The 18847-nt window shown below is 39.0% G+C and overlaps 2 protein-coding genes across 2 annotated transcripts; one reads left to right on the forward strand and one right to left on the reverse strand.

The window, feature by feature from the left end:
- Nucleotides 1-2750: 2750 nt before the first annotated feature.
- On the reverse strand, nucleotides 2751-7167 carry MRPL32 (mitochondrial ribosomal protein L32). Its single transcript, XM_047095736.1, has 3 exons — nucleotides 7032-7167; nucleotides 5480-5661; nucleotides 2751-3396 (listed from the first exon to the last, which is right to left on the reverse strand). Exons 1-3 carry the CDS (start codon nucleotides 7159-7161, stop codon nucleotides 3142-3144), a joined length of 567 nt encoding a protein of 188 aa, XP_046951692.1. The 5' UTR covers nucleotides 7162-7167; the 3' UTR covers nucleotides 2751-3141.
- A 223-nt stretch (nucleotides 7168-7390) lies between these two features.
- Nucleotides 7391-18382, forward strand: PSMA2 (proteasome 20S subunit alpha 2). The gene is made up of 8 exons (XM_047096734.1): nucleotides 7391-7442; nucleotides 11364-11440; nucleotides 12384-12516; nucleotides 14187-14309; nucleotides 15060-15141; nucleotides 16844-16917; nucleotides 17956-18013; nucleotides 18101-18382. Exons 1-8 carry the CDS (start codon nucleotides 7402-7404, stop codon nucleotides 18215-18217), a joined length of 705 nt encoding a protein of 234 aa, XP_046952690.1. The 5' UTR covers nucleotides 7391-7401; the 3' UTR covers nucleotides 18218-18382.
- The last annotated feature ends 465 nt before the right edge of the window (nucleotides 18383-18847 follow it).

The following is an 18847-nucleotide window of genomic DNA, read 5'->3' on the forward strand; positions in this document are numbered from 1 at the left end:
AAACACCACACTGGAAGGTGTCAACATGTAGTTAAGGCCATTGACTGGATGAGATCACCAAGGAGGGAGCCTTGGGCACTACAAGGTGAAAGGGCTAGGGACAAGAGGTGCAATCAGTAAGGGAGTCTGAAGGACGCTGAGGTCGGAGAGGCAGTGAGGCCAAGTGAACGCAGTGGGAGAGGAGTGAAGCCTGCTGAGAAGGTGGTCAACTAGCGGCTGCAGATGGTTGACTTCAACAATCTGAGGGATGGGCGGCACACTACACTGCGGTAGGAGGCAGGCATGAAGACTTGGACGGACTGTGAAGATGAGGGAGGGTTTAACCAGGAGCCTGGTTCTGATCAGGGTAGTGATACAATCAGACATGGGTTTTAGAAAGCATCTAGTGGCAGTGTGACATTTAGAAGCATAGACACCAGGCAGTGTGGTAGAAGGCATAGTGGGAGAGAAATGATTCTCAACTTTTGCTTACATACTTTGCATTGTTTCATTAGCCAGAATGACGTGTCACTTCTGTAATTTAAAAACTACTGAAGAAAATTAGAAATATGAGAAGACTAGAAACTAATAATTGGGAAGCACATGGTAACAACAGCTCAGGAAGGAGGACAGGGTCAGAATGAGGACACTGGCAGGGAGATGGAATGAAGTCAGACACCTGATTTTCAGAATCCACTAGGACTTGGTTAATCTGCTAGGACCAGGTTAAACACGAGTCAGGAAGGAGGAGGGGAGCGCCTCAAGCTCAGAGGGGGCATGCACCTCCGCCCCAGCCTCTCCCAACCACAACTTGAACCCTTGTGGAGTTCTTCTCCAAGAGTGCCTAGCAAAAGGTCTCAGTGTCTTGAGGGCAGGGGACAAGTAGGGAAGGAGTTCATTTCTAATGTTCAGAACAGTAACACATCAGGTACATGAATAATTTAATTCAAGCTCATGATGCCCTTTTTCTTCTAATACTAAAAACTGGAAGAATGAACTAATAAAATGTACTACAAAGATAACTTTGAGGGGGCTTCTTAAAAAAAATGGTAATCTTTTATGACACCATTTCCTAACATAAACATCTGGTTTTGACATCAAATCTGGGGATCTATTTTATAACATCCATGAATGTTTATCTATCCGTGAATAGCAAAGTGACCTGCCCACATATGCTCACCAGGTCTGTGTGTGGAGCTGCTAAATCAAGGACGGCACATTACCTAGGGGCACACTACACAACCTGTTGTCCACGGGGAGGCTGAGTAGGCGGTGGGAAGATTCAGGCATCTGGCCTCAGCTTTCATGAATCACCTATTCCACCTTAAGTTCGACACACAGCACTTCTAAAGCTTATCAACATTAAGAAATAATGATCTGCAGATGACTGCCTTCATATGATTACCCACATAATTAATTCTTCCAGAATCTTAATTTCATGCTTGGATAGAGTCAAAAGTTACTTACTGGGATTCCAATACTTTGGAAGTTTTAAGGATTTGCTTTTACTAAATTGTACCACAACGCAGTACTGGTCTATACTGTACCTCATGAAATTGGTTCATTTCCTTCTAGGAATACTAACATGGATTACTACATCACAGAATCCTCACTATGAAATCCCATGGGAGAAACAGCCCTCAGGTTTGAGTATGAAGAATGTGGTATATTTCTGGATCATGTGTCTTACCTTGTGAGGGTTTATCCTCGTAGGTTCTTTCAAGGAAAAAGTTCCTAGTTGAATTCCCTGCCTACTTCCAAAAAATATTCAGGCTACAGTGGCATGCATTTAAATGTATCTCTAGGTTTTATATTATTTTGCCTACTAATTTTCCATTTAATTGTAATTCCCTTATTTATCTGTGTGTTTTTGTGTTTTAATAAGTTTTCTCACTTTTTCTTTTTTTTGATGAGGCAGGAGACACATAAAACAGCCAACTTCAGGTTCAGGATAGACACAAGAATGGGGCACGAAGAGGGAAATTTGAAATGAATTATGTTAAAAATGCCATTGCTACAAAGAGATAAAGTGAAAAATAAAATAAAAGGACATTCTAGAAGAAAAACACAAAAGACAACATTCTTAGTACATTTTCTGCGGACTAGTGAATTTACTCACATCTGTTAAAAATCTCTTCCAGGGGCGCCTGGGTGGCTCAAGCCACAGTCTGTGAGTTTGAGCCCCGCGTCAGGCTCTGTGCTGACAGCTCAGAGCCTGGAGCTTGCTTCAGATTCTGTGTCTCCCTTTCTCTGCCCCTTGACTGCTTGTACTCTGTCTCTCTCTCTCTCAAAAATAAAATAAAAACATAAAAAATAAAAATAAAAAAAATCTCTTTCAAAACTATAAAGTACAAATCTCATGAGCTATCCAATAAATTCTGAACGTCATTTTGATTTAATGTAAAATATGAAGAGCTTTCTATCTAAATTAACATAATATACCCATATAAAGTGAGTTCCACCAAAGGAAATTCTAATTTGCTAAAACAAAACCGAACAAACCTTCTCTTACTGCCACTACCACCATTTGAAGAAACAATACCCAGAATTCAAATTAACCTATTTTCAGGTGTTACTTAACTAAAAGTATCTGTGTATTTTTGTGTAAGACAAATCACTAGAAAACAAAACCAGAACCAGAACACATACTTTTTTTTTTTTTATTTATTTTGAGAGAATGAGACTGAGCAGGGGAGGGGCCAAGAGCGAGGGAGACAATCCCAAGCAGGCCCCTTGATGTTACCACAGAGTCTGATGTGGGGCCCGCCCTCATGAACCCGAGATCATGACCTGAGCTGAAATCAAGAGTCAGACGCTTAACCGACTGAGCCACCCAGGCACCTCCAAAACATGTGATCTTTGCTAAGAATTTTACATTGTTTATTTTTCTGTACTGGAAATGTTAGGTTTACTCAAAACCTTACAGTGTAACAGAAACGCACATATTAATCCATTGTGCCTCTGCATAAACAAGCATTTTCAGAGTTTACTCCTGGTATATTCTTCAAATTAACCCACATAAAAGTAACTGCTTTGAGAGAATGTTTTAAACTATACTGGTGATTTTAAAACAAGCATAAAATCAACATGAAAACAAAGCATCTTCCTCTCTTCCAGGACAAGTGTTTTATATGAAGTTATCTTCCTCGAATACCTTTGGTCTTAATGCTGGGTGAACCAGGACGGTCGCTTCCTGTCTCGTTCAATGATTCTCTTACCCTGATCTTGTTCAGATGGTGCCTCTCCTGTGTACAGCACCACAGTCTCCACGGGAGGAGCCTTGAACGGTCCCCCTTCTTGTTTCCCTATCTGTCTTCTGATTTCTGCCGTCTCCTTGCACACCTTCTCATAGCAATAGCCACAAAGGACGTGCTTCAGTTTCAGGTGACCACATTCAGGACACACGTCAATATTGTTCTTTAAAAAATCAAACAAAAAAACAACAAAATCCTGTTTTAACAAGAAGCATAATAATGCACAGCAATCACGGACAGGAATGACGCTCACACTTGAACTTTCTTGGACTGTTCACGTTGCATAAGGTCATGCAACACGTAGTTCAACCTCACTTTAATAAGGAAACAGAGGACAAATGAATTTCAATTAATAGAAAAAGTGGGACTAGAACTCAGGTTTACCAAGTATGAACTTGGTACATTTTTCTTAACCATACAGGCATATTATGTAAATTGAACTCTATTACCCCACCTTCAAATACTAAACATCTAATAAGGAGTCCTTCAACACAATGGGGAGATCCATATGGCCAGCATCTAGATGTAGCCAAGGGATATGGAACTCATTTTTTCTTTCAATTTACTGTGGGGAAAACAAGGCGACAAACATTAAAATTGGCTTCCCCTATTTATCGGTGTACCCTAAATTCCTGTATGAAACATATGGTATAATAGTATATGTATCATATATGGTATAATAGTTGGCATATGGTATAATTTTTCTTTTTAAGAATGAAGACTGATTGTAATCCTTAACATAAAACTCTCTTGTTATGCTACAATTTGAAAGTAATTTAATGAGTTTTTATACATGTCTGCCCTACTTTCATAAGGCATTTATAACCTCTATAGAAATCCCTTCAACAATGTTGTAAAGGTAGATTTGAAATAGAAAAGAAAAATTGTAAATAGGAGCATCAAAGAAATTCCAACCACTTCATGAGATTAACATATAAACGTTTGTGAGGCAAGGACAAAAACAACTTCATTTTTTGAAAGGAGCAAAGAACCCTGCAAATGACTTGCCTTGCCAATTTCTCATTTTCCTCATGACACTGGACTGCATGTCTAACCAGAGGTACAGGAGCTATACGTGAAGTTGGTGCTCTCTTCCTGACCACGACAGCAGCAAAATGTACCGTGTGTGGCAGAAAACAATTTAGTGAGGAAAATGAATACACAGGGTGATATCCTTTTCCCTCAGAATAAAATCATGTCGCAGACTGGTATAGGCTCTCATTCTGAAAATCTTCGGTTCTCTCAACCAAATTGTATAAATTATTGTTGCTTTAATTAAGGACATACTTTTCAGCTCCAGACTTTAAGTCCAGTTCCAAATGTGACTCAGTAATGCTTTTTGGCTTCAGTTCTAAGGGTGTGGTTTAATACTGAATGTGGAAGTTTATGCAAGTCGATTCTCTGTTCTTGAGTTTCACCTGTACTGAGCTGCTGCGGAATGTTATGGAGGAGAACCACTCAAATGATGGCTGGTAAAGCCTTAAGTGAACAAATCAAAGGTAGTAAACACTCTAATTTCTGTCTACTAGATTAATGAAGAGTGTATCTATGGGGGCAGGGAGCAGGTGTGGAGACCTGGAATTGTCTGAGGACAGGAACACACCAGAAAGTTTCAAAAGAATGTGAGTTCAACAATCAGACTGCCTAGGCTCAAATCCTGGCTCTATCACTTGACAGTTTGTGACTACAGTCAAATTCTTTTTGCAGTAATGTCTTCATCCTAAAAATGAGCAAAGCTGTATTTACTTTGGAGGGCTGTTGTGAGGATTCGATGAGATAATTCACATAAAGCACTTATATCCATCGTAGGTATTTAACAGATATTAGCCATTTTTATTACCTACCTAAGGATTTTCCTTCACAGCATTTTAATGATCACAGTGAAGAAGAGAATAAATACGTAAGGGCTAGTAAAACACAGGACCCAATATATCTACTGCTTCTGACTTTAATTTTAGGTTCTGCCCTCATTAAGATGTTTACCCATATATAATTCCAAATCACCAGCTCCTAACAAAAGTCACACAGGTTCTTCACAACCCAGTCCTCTGCCCAGATTCCAAACTCTCAACTGTGGTCCTAATATTTAGGCTATAGGACAACTGACATACATACATATATAGCGAGAGGCCAGAGCAAAGTACACATAAGCTCTAAGGATGATTTACTGATAGGCCATATAAGTACCAGAAGACAAGCAGTGGTGGATATGAGAGAAAGCAAACCCACAAAAATCAGTGTATTACCTTAATTTTAATAAGCTTCTGAGGGTTTCTTCTCCTACAGCGGTTAACTTCAATGCTGCGTCTGTTTTTAGGAGCTGCCATCCAAAAAATACTATCCAAAAGGCTGGAGATCTCCTTACTTCCATTAGTATCATTTGCTGGTTCTGTAAATACTGCTGGACCTTGGACCGCTAATGCTGGTCCTATAAAAACAAAACATGGAAATGCAGAATGGATTTCTAGCTTCAAAATGACTGTTTACACGTATCGTTCTCCTTAACAACCAACAGTGATGTCAACAGCCCTATATAAAGTTTAGAATATTACATTCAATAGGCATTTAACAGAAACCTTGGCTATTAAAATACACTAAAACTTATACACAATTTTAAACAACACAAACAGAATTTTTCTTAGAGGCACCTGCTGAAATGAATCTGTGAAATTCTACCCAGACTTCTCACCTTTTGAAATACAGAACCCACGGGTTTGGTAAACATGAATAAATCACTCAAACTCCACATGTTACTTGGTAGGCAGTTCCTATTTACTTTACAAGTCAATCTAAGCTTGAGATTCCCAAAATGTACTTCACTCAGGTAACTGTCTATTGCCACCCTGCCCCCCGCCCTTTTTTTTATATTCCAATTGAGTTAGCTCCTTTGTCATATAACCTGGTAGGCCCTTTACATCACTTAGTTCTTCGTAATATTTATTATCCGTTCTCTAAAGAACTCACCACTCTATATCATATTTACTTATATGACTATCAACTATCAGGTTTTGTTTTCCTAAATGGCTGATCAAGTCAAAAAGACTCCTTTATCCTTTTCCTGCTGTTCCTCAGACCTGGAATACTTCTTTTGGTTTTAGGAGCTCTTAAAAATATACAAAGCTAACATTTAACAACCGGTATTCCTTTTCAGTATATCTATAGAAGTATTGTTACGCATAGCTCACTGGTTAACAGCTCGGCCCGTGTGACCTTGAGGCCCTCACGAGCCTACTTCTTCCGTTGAAAAGCAGTGGTACCTAAAGGGATGGTGTGGAGATTTCCTAGGAAGCACATGTAGGCTTTGGCATATCGGGGACTCTCGGTTCAGACTCCCGGGGTATTATGTTCGTAATACCTTAGAATTAAGGATAGATGTAAATGTCAAAGCAATGAAATTTTAACCTTCAAGATACTTCTAACTGAAATTAGTTCCCAGGGAACACACCGATATCAACAGTATTCAACTGCAGAGCTCAAACACCACAAAGGAGGGCAAATCGCTTCAGGGGTTGAGAGGCTGATAAGGAAACAGGATCCAGATAGTAGCGCCCCTGATCTAAGATGGGCTTCGGTTACATTCCTTGTGCGAAAAGGACACAGAACGTTTTCTGTTTTTCAGGGCGAAGGGAAGCAAAACCAGCTGTTTTTAGTTTCTAAGTAAGGAACTAACCCGGACAACGTCCCCACCGGCGGCAGCGGATCAAAGCGCGGGAGGAGGGCGAAATATGAGCAGCGTTCACCACGATGCTTGGGGTCCTCTCATCCAATCCCTCCTCCACGGCGGTATAGCTTACGTACCCCACGGGGAACTGGGAAAGCCTCGCCAGCTCTGCCAAAGTTTCCGTTGCAGTCGTTCCCAACAGTTCTGGAGGAGTCCCCGGGCTGCCGGCCACGGAGGAACCACCAGGACCAGCATGGCCAACGCCATCTTCCTCGCCTGAAGACCACTCCCACCTGGCTATTGGCTCCCGGCCCCATCTCGAGCATGCGCAGAGATGCAGAGTCTGACAAACCTGGCTACTGGAACTACAACGCCCAGCAGGTCCCTGGAACGGCTCTGACTTTCCTCCAATCAGAGAGAGAGAAAGGAAGGAGCGGGGAGGGGAAATGAAAAGAAACCGGCGCCAGTGCGCATGTGTGCGGATGTGCTTTGGCACTCCAGGCAAAGATGGCGGAGCGCGGTTACAGCTTTTCGCTGACTACATTCAGGTATGGAAGGGGCACCGAAAGCCCTCCGCGTAATCGAGGTTGCAGGAACTCCCCGGCTCCTAGTTTTTTTTCCGGCCTAGTCTCTGGCTGAATGCTTCCGGGGGGCACACTAGGAAATAGGGATGGAAACGCGAGTTTGCAAAGTCATTTGCTTGGCTCGCCCGCGGCCTGAAAACCCCGATGCCGGGAAGCCGCGGGAACGCGGTTTTGGGGATCCAGGGCGACCTTGGGGCTGAGGGAGGGTAAGGCCTTCAGTCAGGGATTTGCTTTCTCTTTGGAAACTGGAGAATAAGGCAGTTTTGGATTAGCTGTCTCCGGGTGTCCCGTTCGGAACTCGGGATTTCCTTCCTGACCCACCACGTAGGCCTGATTGGGGAGCTTCTGGAGCTTAGAATCTTGGTCAAATCTCTGAGGTCCCCTTTTCTCTTCTGAAAACCTCACCGATACAGTTTGGTCTGAGTCTTAGACTCCATTTGGTACTTAGAAACCTCTTCCCGCTTTCGGTTTCTTCCATGCCCCTGTTAGAAGTTTAAGGACTAAAAAGGAAAGCGCGAATCTCTCTGTGTCACTTAGTGTTTGTGGGCCCCAAACTACTAGACTACATTTACATTTGGCGGGGGGGGGGGGGGGGGGAGGGGGAGGGGAATGTCTACTTTGCAAAAGATTGTAGGCTTTTCTGTTTTAGAACAAAGGATTAAAATAATACGTATACTTTTCAATATTGTTCACAATGTAAGAAACCGTCAGCGCAGTGAAGGGTTTAATAAATCGACCGGGTAATGATTCAGTTTTACCATTTTCTTACGGATCGGTAATCTCCCATTTAGTTGAAATGTAGTTGTATCTGGCAACTGAAGGCAAGCAGGATCCAACTTGTTGAGTACTTTATGTGTGGGTGCAACTTAACCTACTCCATTTCTTCCTCCTATCATGTGAGATAAACGTTATCTCAACATCTTACAGATGAACCAACCACAGGTTGGTCAAACTAAGTTACTTGTCCAAGGTCTTAGATGAGTAGCTGAGGTCACATTCAAACTGGGTTCTTTCTGATGACAAAATTAATACATTTCCTATTACTGTTAGATGTCTTTTTAAAATAGTAAAATAGTAATATACTAAAAAAGTAAAGTACTTTCCAAGTGTAAACCTCACAGTTTTCAGTGATAAATGAGGGTGTTTTAACCTTTGAATGAAATGAAATTTTGTAAATCAAAGGTCTTATATACAATGATAGAGAACAATATTTGCTAAATAGTCACTGTTCATATTTGTGAACAAAGCAAACTTGGTTCTGTATCTTTAAGAGAGTGTAATCCTTTCTTTAGAATAACTGGAGCCGAAACAATCAAATATCATCAGGAGCTAAATCCTTCTGTAATAATGTCTTTAGTAAAATAAACTTTTTTTAACATAATGGTTCAACTCTGTTTTAGATTTTAAAAATGTGTTTCTCGCCTGTTGTAATTAGAATTAAACTCTTAATGATGGAAGTGATGAGGCTGTATTATAGGATGAAAAAGTGTTCATGTGAATTACATTCAGTTGAGGATATTGACAGTAAATGAGTAAACAAATTGGTGTCTACTAATACATTCTGAAAAATGTTTTACTCAGGAATTTTATTAAAAGAGCCTAAAAGAAGCAGCATAACTGTAGATTGGATAGTCAGGAAAAGCCAGTGCTTCAGGGTGATTTTTGAGACAAGAAGGTGAAAAAGAGCAAACTGAAGATTTAGGGGTAGAGAGACTTATGGACAGAGGAAAGAGGATAAATGAAAGTCCTGAAGTTGGAAAGAGCTTGAACTCTTACAGGAATTGATAATAAGGCCAGTGTGCTAGAGTATAGTGAGCAAAGAGTTAGTGTGGGTAGGGCCGATCTTGAAGAGCCTGGCAGGCCAGAAGAAGTTTGTATTTTTTTTTTTTTTAATTTTTAATGTTTATTTATTTTTGAGACAGAGAGAGACAGAGCATGAACGGGGGGAGGGTCAGAGAGAGAGGGAGACACAGAATCCGAAGCAGGCTCCAGGCTCTGAGGTGTCAGCACAGAGCCCGACGCGGGGCTCGAACTCACGGACCGTGAGATCATGACCTGAGCCGAAGTCAGACGCTCAACCGACTGAGCCACCCAGGCGCCCCAGAAGTTTGTATTTTAAGTGAACCAGGAAGTTATATTTAAGTGACAGGTGACCTGGTACAAAGGTAACTGACTGGTGGGATAAAAGTAAGGGTGGGAAAGAGGAAAACTAGTTAGAAGGCTGTATCGGTTATCCCAGGTAGAGGTGCTGGTGCTTTGGAATGGGCTAGTTGTGTGACTGAATACACAGATGGTTGATTGCTCAGTGAGCTCACAGATGGGCGAGCTTTCATACAGGAAGATGTAACAGTAGATGTTCATGCAGGTGATTGTGGGGAACAGTGAAAAGGTAAGTTTAAGTTTACCTGAGCCTTTAAAATGTTCCCAAGTGTATTTGAGCTCGATGTTGAGCAATAATTGAAAGCCAGATGGACCTAGTGGGTCATATGATTATTGAAATAGTGACTAACAACTACAGCCTAATTTTAAAAATTTAAATACCTATTAATGTTATTCCACTCAAGTTAACTGCTTTTGTCACTTAAGAGTCTTTAAACCGTCACACTTAGGCTTATCCCTTAAATAGGTCTCCTTTGTGTCTCTGTCAGCTAAATGATGCGGACTCCTGGTACTAGGTTGTACGTTAGGATACTGACCAAACAGAGCTTAGACTTTGTTGAGGAAGGCGAACATTGTATGAGTAATTTAAGCATGATGAATCTTAGCCAGAGAGGAAGTATGGGGCACCATAGGCATGAGTGTGTGGGATTCAGCCTAGTCCCTGTGGCCAGGACAGCTTCTTTAAGGACATGAATGACATTTCTACTGAAGACTGAAGGATGACCAGGAGGAACGAGTTCACCAGACAAGGGTGAAATGCATTGCAGACAGAGGGGGTTAGCTTGTCAAAGGGGTTTTTGAATTCTAAGAGTAGTCTGTGTGTCTGGAACAAAGCTGAGGCTTGGGTGACATGAGAGTATCCATAATTTTATGAAGATAAATGACCTTCTGAAACTCAAGTTTTATTTTCACTAGAAGACTAGAGACACGGACCAAGCTATGTCATTCTGGACAAACTACTTTCACTCAAAAACTTTTTAACTGTGAAATCAGGTTAGTTTACGATGATTTTAACTCAACAACTGGTTCGAAATAAAGTATGATCTTAAAAGCCAGGTTAGGGCTAGAATCTGGCTACCAAACCCATGAAATCAGGTATGTTAGGTATCGCCAGCTCACAGCTTCTAGAAATAGCTTATATAGAAGATACTTTGTCGTGGCTGGTAACTATCTAGGTCTTACATCTTAGGCCATGCCTACTTTCTAAAATGTGGAACTCCACCGATATGAAATCTATGCTGTTATTTGGTATTTAACAGACATATACATGTTCTTAATAACACTATTTGGTATTTACTTGCTGCTGATTTTGTGCCAGGAACAAAAGGCATCCCTTTATTTAATCTTCACAACAAACTTCTAAAATGGCTGTAGTACTATTATCCCCATTTTATGGATGTGAAAACAGACACAGCAGGATTAAGTAACTTGCCTGAAGTCACAAGGTTGGTGAGTGATAAAAGGCAACAGTAATAATAATGATGGTGCTTAAAGAGTCAGACAAGAAGGAGGGGGGGAAAAAGGAAAGCTAAGTGCTTTACTATGTATATGTACAAATTGCCTGGTATCCTCAATTTCTGTACAGCTTCATAATGTGAAAGCCCAGCTATTCCTTGGTATTTGGTTAATGGATTTGACTTATATATCTGCCCTCTCCTAGAGATATTCCTATTATACATATTTGAAAATATGTGAATTTAGCGAATACCTTTGTTTCTTTTTAAGCCCATCTGGTAAACTTGTCCAGATTGAATATGCTTTGGCTGCTGTAGCTGGAGGAGCCCCTTCAGTGGGAATTAAAGGTAATTAAATGTTTCATTCATTTCACATGCCTGTTAATAGTTATCCTAAAGTGCTTTTGGAATTAATTAGTGATTAATATAAATAAATAGGGCAGCATAATTTTTAATAGTTCTTTCTGTTGATTTACAGTATTTTGAAGTTTAAAGAAAAGTAATAAGCCAATGAGTACAAGAAGATGATTAATTTTTTTTTCAAAATAAATATAGCTCCTTTATCTTTTAGTTGTAATAACCCACAAGTAGTCTTTCCCATTGAGAAAAACTGAGCATTCTTTTGTTTTTCCACTGATAATAATCACTATTCTGTGGCAGTTTTTATCCTTTCTATAATTTAGAGAAATTTAATTATAAAACTTCATCTAAAGATACCCTTTTTTTAAAAAAAGCCTGTATCATTGATTTTAAATTTCAAATTACAAGAACAATAGCCAAGCAGAATTCTAAAAGGTACAGACTCTTTGGACTCTTCGGTGTTCTGGAATATTGGGTAATGCATTTACCTATAGGGATTCCTTAGCATAATAGAGATGACCAATGAGGGAAAAATGGATTTACCATTTTTAAAAAATTTTTTTTGATTATTTATTTTTGAGAGAGAGAGAGAGAGAGAGAGAAAACAAGCAGGGGAGGGGCAGAGAGAAAGGGAGACACAGAATCCAGAGCAGGCTCCAGGCTCTGAGGTGTCAGCACTGAGCCGGACAGGGGGGTCACTCCCATGAACCCTAAGATCATGACCTGAGCCGAAATCAAGAGTCAGATGTTTAACTGACTGAGCCACCCAGATGCCCTGAATTTATCATTTCTTAGGTGATTTTAATACAGAAAAAGTTTTATAAATAAGAAATAAAGGAATTTGGGTAAAATGCATCCATAAGTAGAAAACTGTTAAAGCAGAATCTTTAAGTGACTAAACATTTAGCACTTTTTTTTTTTTTTTTTAAAGCTGCAAATGGTGTGGTATTGGCAACCGAGAAGAAACAGAAATCCATTCTGTATGACGAGCGAAGTGTACACAAAGTGGAACCAATCACCAAGCATATAGGCTTGGTGTATAGTGGCATGGGCCCAGATTACAGGTACTTTGTACTGTTTGTTTTTCCTCACTGTTTTATGAGCTGCTTATACACTTTGAGGAGAAAAATCAAGGGATGTTTTTCCTTTAATCTCCCAACTCTTCATTTTTGTGCTTTGCTTAGCAACAGCAGCATCACGGGCAGCTGAATTTAGTCTGTCTGCATGGAATAGACCAAGGGTTGCTTTAAGGATAACTCAGTGCCACTGCATTGTAAAAGAGGAGATCCAGTAATTCTCTTATCTGTTTAGTGGTTTTTCCCCTCTGATTACACCCCTTTTTTTCCATCCAAGGACTGGGCTTCAGAGGATTTGCTGTTCTCTCATGTATTTTAAAAACCAAAGCAATACAAGTTATAGTAAACTATATTTAAAAAAAAAAGTTACAAGGCAGCAAAAGAAAACATTACCATCCCATTCAGAGTTATCCCCATTATATTTTTGTTCTTAGCAAAGGGACAAAATTCTCAAGGCCCCTGAAACATCAGGGTACCAGGAAGTTGAAAGAGATTGGCAACTTTGTATGTTTGCCACTTAACCAGTAAAGCAAAGGAAGTAAAGAAAGTAAAGAAAGAAAAAACAATTAACTTCATTCCTGATTTTGGGGGAACAAGACAGAGCCAGAGTTTCACTTTCATGAGTTGGAAAAAGCCACAGTTGCTGGAATGTGGTCAAGCCTCACTACAGTGGATCCCGTTGCCACTGTGTAGAAGGGATGCTGCAGTGCACTGATGGCGTAAAGTGTGAGGACAGGACAGCGGAAGACAAACTGAGTATTACACTGGGGGTGATGGTTCACATGAGTAGTTTAGGAGCAGGTAAAGGTACATCTATTTGTCTTGCTAATTTGATTATTATATAGAATATTCTTATTATTTAATACATTTGTTATTTTTTATGTTCTTTTTTTTTTTTTAAATTTTTTTTTTTCAACGTTTATTTATTTTTGGGACAGAGAGAGACAGAGCATGAACGGGGGAGGGGCAGAGAGAGAGGGAGACACAGAATCGGAAACAGGCTCCAGGCTCTGAGCCATCAACCCAGAGCCTGACGCGGGGCTCGAACTCACGGACCGCGAGATCGTGACCTGGCTGAAGTCGGACGCTTAACCGACTGCGCCACCCAGGCGCCCCTTATTTTTTATGTTCTAAGTAGTTTCTTGCTGTTCCTTAATCTCTTAAGGGTACTCTTTGAAGTGCAGAGTAGCAAAAAGATTGAAGTAGAGTGAGAAAGATATGCCCCAAATTGTGTGTGTGTGTGCGAGTGAGTGATCGTGTGGGCATTTATGTGTGTTGGCTTGACTAAGATACAAAGACAGGGTGACTGCCCTCAGGAAAGGGGGCACAATCTTGAAGAAGCCATGGAGGGAGATAAGGCTCCCATTGTGTATGCTAAATCTGTTAGTACCTAGCTGACTGCTACCCCTTGTCCCTAATTTTCTTCCTTTTGCCTTGTCCTTGTCTCGTCTCCTGTGGCTCAGCTTCTCTGTGTGGCTCTGTTTTCGTGTAAGATAACTGTAACCAGATGTAAGAGCAAGACTGGCTTTGAGCTGATCGTTACTATTCCATAGAAGCATGTAAGACTTGTGCTGTAGGTATATGCCTGTAGAAGAAGAGTCGTTAAGGAGCCGAGTGTCAAGATTTTCATGAAGTCTTATTTCTTCCTTGTTTATTAGAGTGCTTGTGCACAGAGCTCGAAAACTAGCTCAGCAGTACTATCTCGTGTACCAAGAACCCATTCCCACAGCTCAGTTGGTACAGAGAGTAGCTTCTGTGATGCAAGAATATACTCAGTCAGGGTAAGTTGATTTTATTACTTGAAATGCATCATGAATTAGAAAAAAAACATTTTAGAAGAGTAGGTGTATTTAAAAAGAGGACTTACTATTCCTGTATTTATTGAACAAGTAGAGAAAATTACTATGATGAATATTTCTGATCTTAGTTGGAGCTAGAATATTTTTTAAGGAAGAGATTGGAGTGTTTTCTTGCTGTTGATGTACTAGCAAAATGCGGCTTCTCAATAAAGCCCTTTTGCCAGTGACTGAAACACTTCCCTATGGGCAGGCAGTTATTTCTGCTTCCAAATTTATCTTTCCAACTATAAATGATTATAAGCACATAATGAAAGCAATAGCTGTTGGACACATCCATATTCATTGTAATTCTCTTGAATCTGGGTATACACGTGGATGAGATAGTATAAAAGTACTTGCTAACGTGTAAAGCTAGTGGAAAAAAACTGCATTTGTTGAAAGTTGTCCTTTGTTAAGACACAAAATGTTACTCCACACTTATTAACTCCAAAATTTGTGTCACTCCATTTACCAAAATGATTTGACTAGTGTTCCTTAGTACCATAAAGAGAATTCGTTTTTGAATTGATTTGTTCAGAAAGATACTAAATACTGTTTAAGGAACTTAAAAGTCTAATTCATTTTACCTGATGATTTGCTTTGTTAAGACTTGAAAGTGTTAATAAATTCCTACCTTAGGTTGATTTTAACACCATGAAGATGCCAAATAATTTTTGTTTCTCCTTTCTTTAGTGGTGTTCGGCCATTTGGAGTTTCTTTACTAATTTGTGGTTGGAATGAGGGGCGACCATATTTATTTCAGTCAGATCCATCTGTAAGTATTATCAGATATACTGGAGGGATTAAAGTACCCTTTGAACAGCTAATAAAAACAAAAACCATAAAAAGTTTAAAATTTAGCAGTATTTTCTTTTTTTCTTTTTCATTTGGGCTTTAGAACATATGGAGTAGTGCATTTGTACATTTAAAATGTTGGTAATTCAGTCTTCTGATTGAAGAGGGTACATTAGGTCTGCGCTCTCTGTTCTTCCTTTTCGTATTCATTAAGTTCACACAGTGGAATGATTTCTTGAAATAGTTATCAAATCTCTTTAAATCTGTGGAGTTTTATTACTTTGAGAAATATTCCGATGAAAGATTTGGGTCTAGAAGACAGTGCTGCACTCCTTGCCATCTGTTTAATCCTGGGGCCGACTTGGAGTATGACTCTAATTACACAGACATGACTCTTGAAGACAGTGTTGTGCAAAGTGGGTGAGTCCGTCTACTCTAAAGCAGGAGATCGGCATCTGAGTTAGAAGGCATTCAGAGGGGCTACTAGTGCTCTGCAACTGTGTGAGGAAGTTTCTTCCTTGTCTGAGGAAAGCCGGAAGAAAAAACAAGTATTCTGGGAGTTCTGACAGTGTCTGTTACCCCATCTCTGAGCCTCTGAAACTAAATGACATGCCCTGTTAGCTTTCTTCCCAGTGGGTAGCAGAAGCCATCATCACTGGAATCCAGGTTTCATCTTTTGCCCTTTTCTTCCCTGCTTTATTTCAAAGGCAGTTGTTTCTTTTAAAGAATGTTTGGTGTATTTCTTTCAGTATTTTTCTTAATGTGTGTGCATATGTATTTTTTTCAACAGATGAGGCCATGTTATATACAACATATTGCTGCTTTCATTAAACATTAGATTACAAAATATGAAAATTTCAAAATATTAAAAAAAATTATTTTTAAGTTTTATTTATTTATTTTTGAGAGAGACAGAGACAGTGTGAGTAAAGACAGGGAGAAAGAGAATCCCAAGCAGGCTCCGCACTGTCAGCATAGAGCCTGACACGGGGCTTGGACTCATGAAACCATGAGGTCATGATCGGAGCTGAAACTGAGAGTTGGACATTCAACTGACTGAGCCATCCAGGTGCCCCAAAACTTCAAAATATTTTTAATGAAACACTGTCTCTTTTTACTTTGTTCAGCAGTGATGATAAAGACTTGGTCACCATTTTTCTCACATATATGTGTGTGTGTGTGTGTGTGTGTGTGTGTGTGTGTGTGTGTGTGTGTATGTGTATATATATGTGTATATATACATATATATATATACACATATATATACATATATATATGATTCTAGAGTCCTTCAATCCTAATATGCTGAAATATTACTTTTGATTATTTGTTGTAAGTGAACCTGTAGCCTTTAACTGACTTTTTCACATAAATTGTAACCATAAATCACACATATGCAAAGTGTACAATTTGATGAGTTTTGATGGATGTAAATAGCTGAGAAAGCTGTCACCACGATCAAATTACTGAACTTCTCCATAATCTCCAGAGGTATCTTTGTTCCTCTTTGTTGTTTAGCTCTCTAATCTTTTTAGAAAGTAGCCTCTCTTGTGACATACTTCATTATATTCCAAATATTCTGTGAACTGTTAGAGACAAATTTATAGACCTAAAAAAGAAACGGCAGAGTGATATAACTAGATTAATGATTTAAAATGTGTTTCCCTTCTCTTCCTGATTAGGGAGCTTACTTTGCATGGAAAGCCACAGCAATGGGAAAGAACTACGTGAATGGGAAGACTTTCCTAGAGAAAAGGTAGGCTTACTGAAACTCAATTTCTTAGCAATCTCACTTTATGGTTCTCAGTGTTTTTAAACAATTAGTATCCCGAATCTAAACACATTTATTACTTTATATTCAAACACTCATTTGTTTAGCCTAGTTACAAATAAAGTAAAAACTTCTCTTCACCCTGGCTCCCTAGTCTTCAGTATATTAAGTGGTAATATTATTTATTTCTTAAGAACTTTTATTTCTGCATTCTTTGGGTTTTTTCCTAAATTTAATTGTTTTTATTTTTTACTTCATTTTTCCTCCTACAATCTCAAAGAAAAGATAGTTGGAATTGGAGTAAAAAATTGGGGTGGAAAATTTAAGTGACGTAAGTGATAACCGTTTACCTTATGACAGTTACAGAAAAAAATGGTGAAGCTGAGTTCCTGGTATTGGCAGTAGATTGTTGTATGTGCTGGATGAAAAGTGTGGTACCGTGTAAAAATCTGCTGTCACTGCTCTTATTTCCAGCTATCTTCTGAGCATTGGTCCACCGAAAAATGTCCTACACGCATTTTGAACGGCAAAAATTTATAATTAACTCTATATAACCAGCAGATGAACCTTTCAGTACATTTTTCACATAATGTTAAAAGATTATGAAAAGTTTTAGACATTGGATTAATCAGTAAACAAATAATTTTAAGATCTTTCCTAAAGCACTTTCCTTTTCCTTTTACGTATTAATAGTCTTTAAACATTTCACATGAAGTTAAAACTTACAAGAACAAACAAAAGAAATTTTAGCAAAGGTCTGATTTCTTTATTTAAAAAAATTATAATATTGCCACCACATTCTGATTATATTAAAATATTTATACTGCTGTTAGGATTACAAGCATCAATTTATTATTGGGGGACAGCTATCACAATGAGTGGACTAAAAGAATTAATCTGTAGCTTAGTATTTTTAGGAGCGTTTTAGATTTTGAGAAATTCTCGTTGTCGCTGTCATGTTTAAGTAACCATAAATAATGTAAGTTCTGCTATAAATCATTGCCTTTTCAAAAAATTCTTTAGATATAACGAAGACCTGGAACTTGAAGATGCCATTCACACAGCCATATTAACTCTAAAGGTTAGCACAATTTGTAACAATGGGATTTATAATGAGTTTATAATTAAGTGCTTGGAAAACTGACCTTTTGCCCTTCCTCTTCAATAGGAAAGCTTTGAAGGGCAGATGACAGAAGACAACATAGAGGTTGGAATCTGCAATGAAGCCGGATTCAGGAGGCTTACTCCGACTGAAGTTAAGGATTACTTGGCTGCAATAGCATAATAATGAAGTGACTGAAAAATCTGGAATTTCAAATAATCCCTCTACTTAAACATGTTTAAAGTATGTTTTGTTTTGCAGACTTTTTGCATACTTATTTCTACATGGTTTAATGGACAGATGTTTTTAAAATGACACTTATAAATCATAATAAACTGTTAAATCCAACTTCAGCTTTTTAGGAGTTAGTAAAATTTTAAAATAGTTATCTCCTGCTTTTTATCACAGTTGACTTCTGGAAACTACATTGCAGAGCAGAATGGTAACACACTCTTTAATCTTCATGCAATTTTGGTTAAGTCAAATCTTGTTAACCTCTTTACTATCAGATGTTGTCCATGTTTCAGGAAAGCAAAATGCTGATTTTGGTAAACACTGCTTTTAGAGCTGGGAGAATCTGCAGGCTTTCATGGATTCATGAGACAAGATGGGAAGCATGGGTGCTTTGTAGGCACCATTAGGTGTGGATCAGTGAAACTGTAGCACACTGAGATTGCACTGGAGCTGTGAAGAGTGCCAGGCCAAAGAGGCTCCTATAGGAGATACATGATGCAAGTGGATAAAAATGATGTACTGGTTCCTATTGGTTTCTCCATCACAAGTAGGTAAATGTATTTAAAAGGAGTCCCTTAG

Source organism: Lynx rufus, unplaced genomic scaffold (assembly GCF_022079265.1).
Source record: "Lynx rufus isolate CCGP_SWC_20201006 ecotype Redwood Valley unplaced genomic scaffold, mLynRuf1.p SCAF_4, whole genome shotgun sequence".
Lineage (NCBI taxonomy): Eukaryota > Metazoa > Chordata > Mammalia > Carnivora > Felidae > Lynx > Lynx rufus.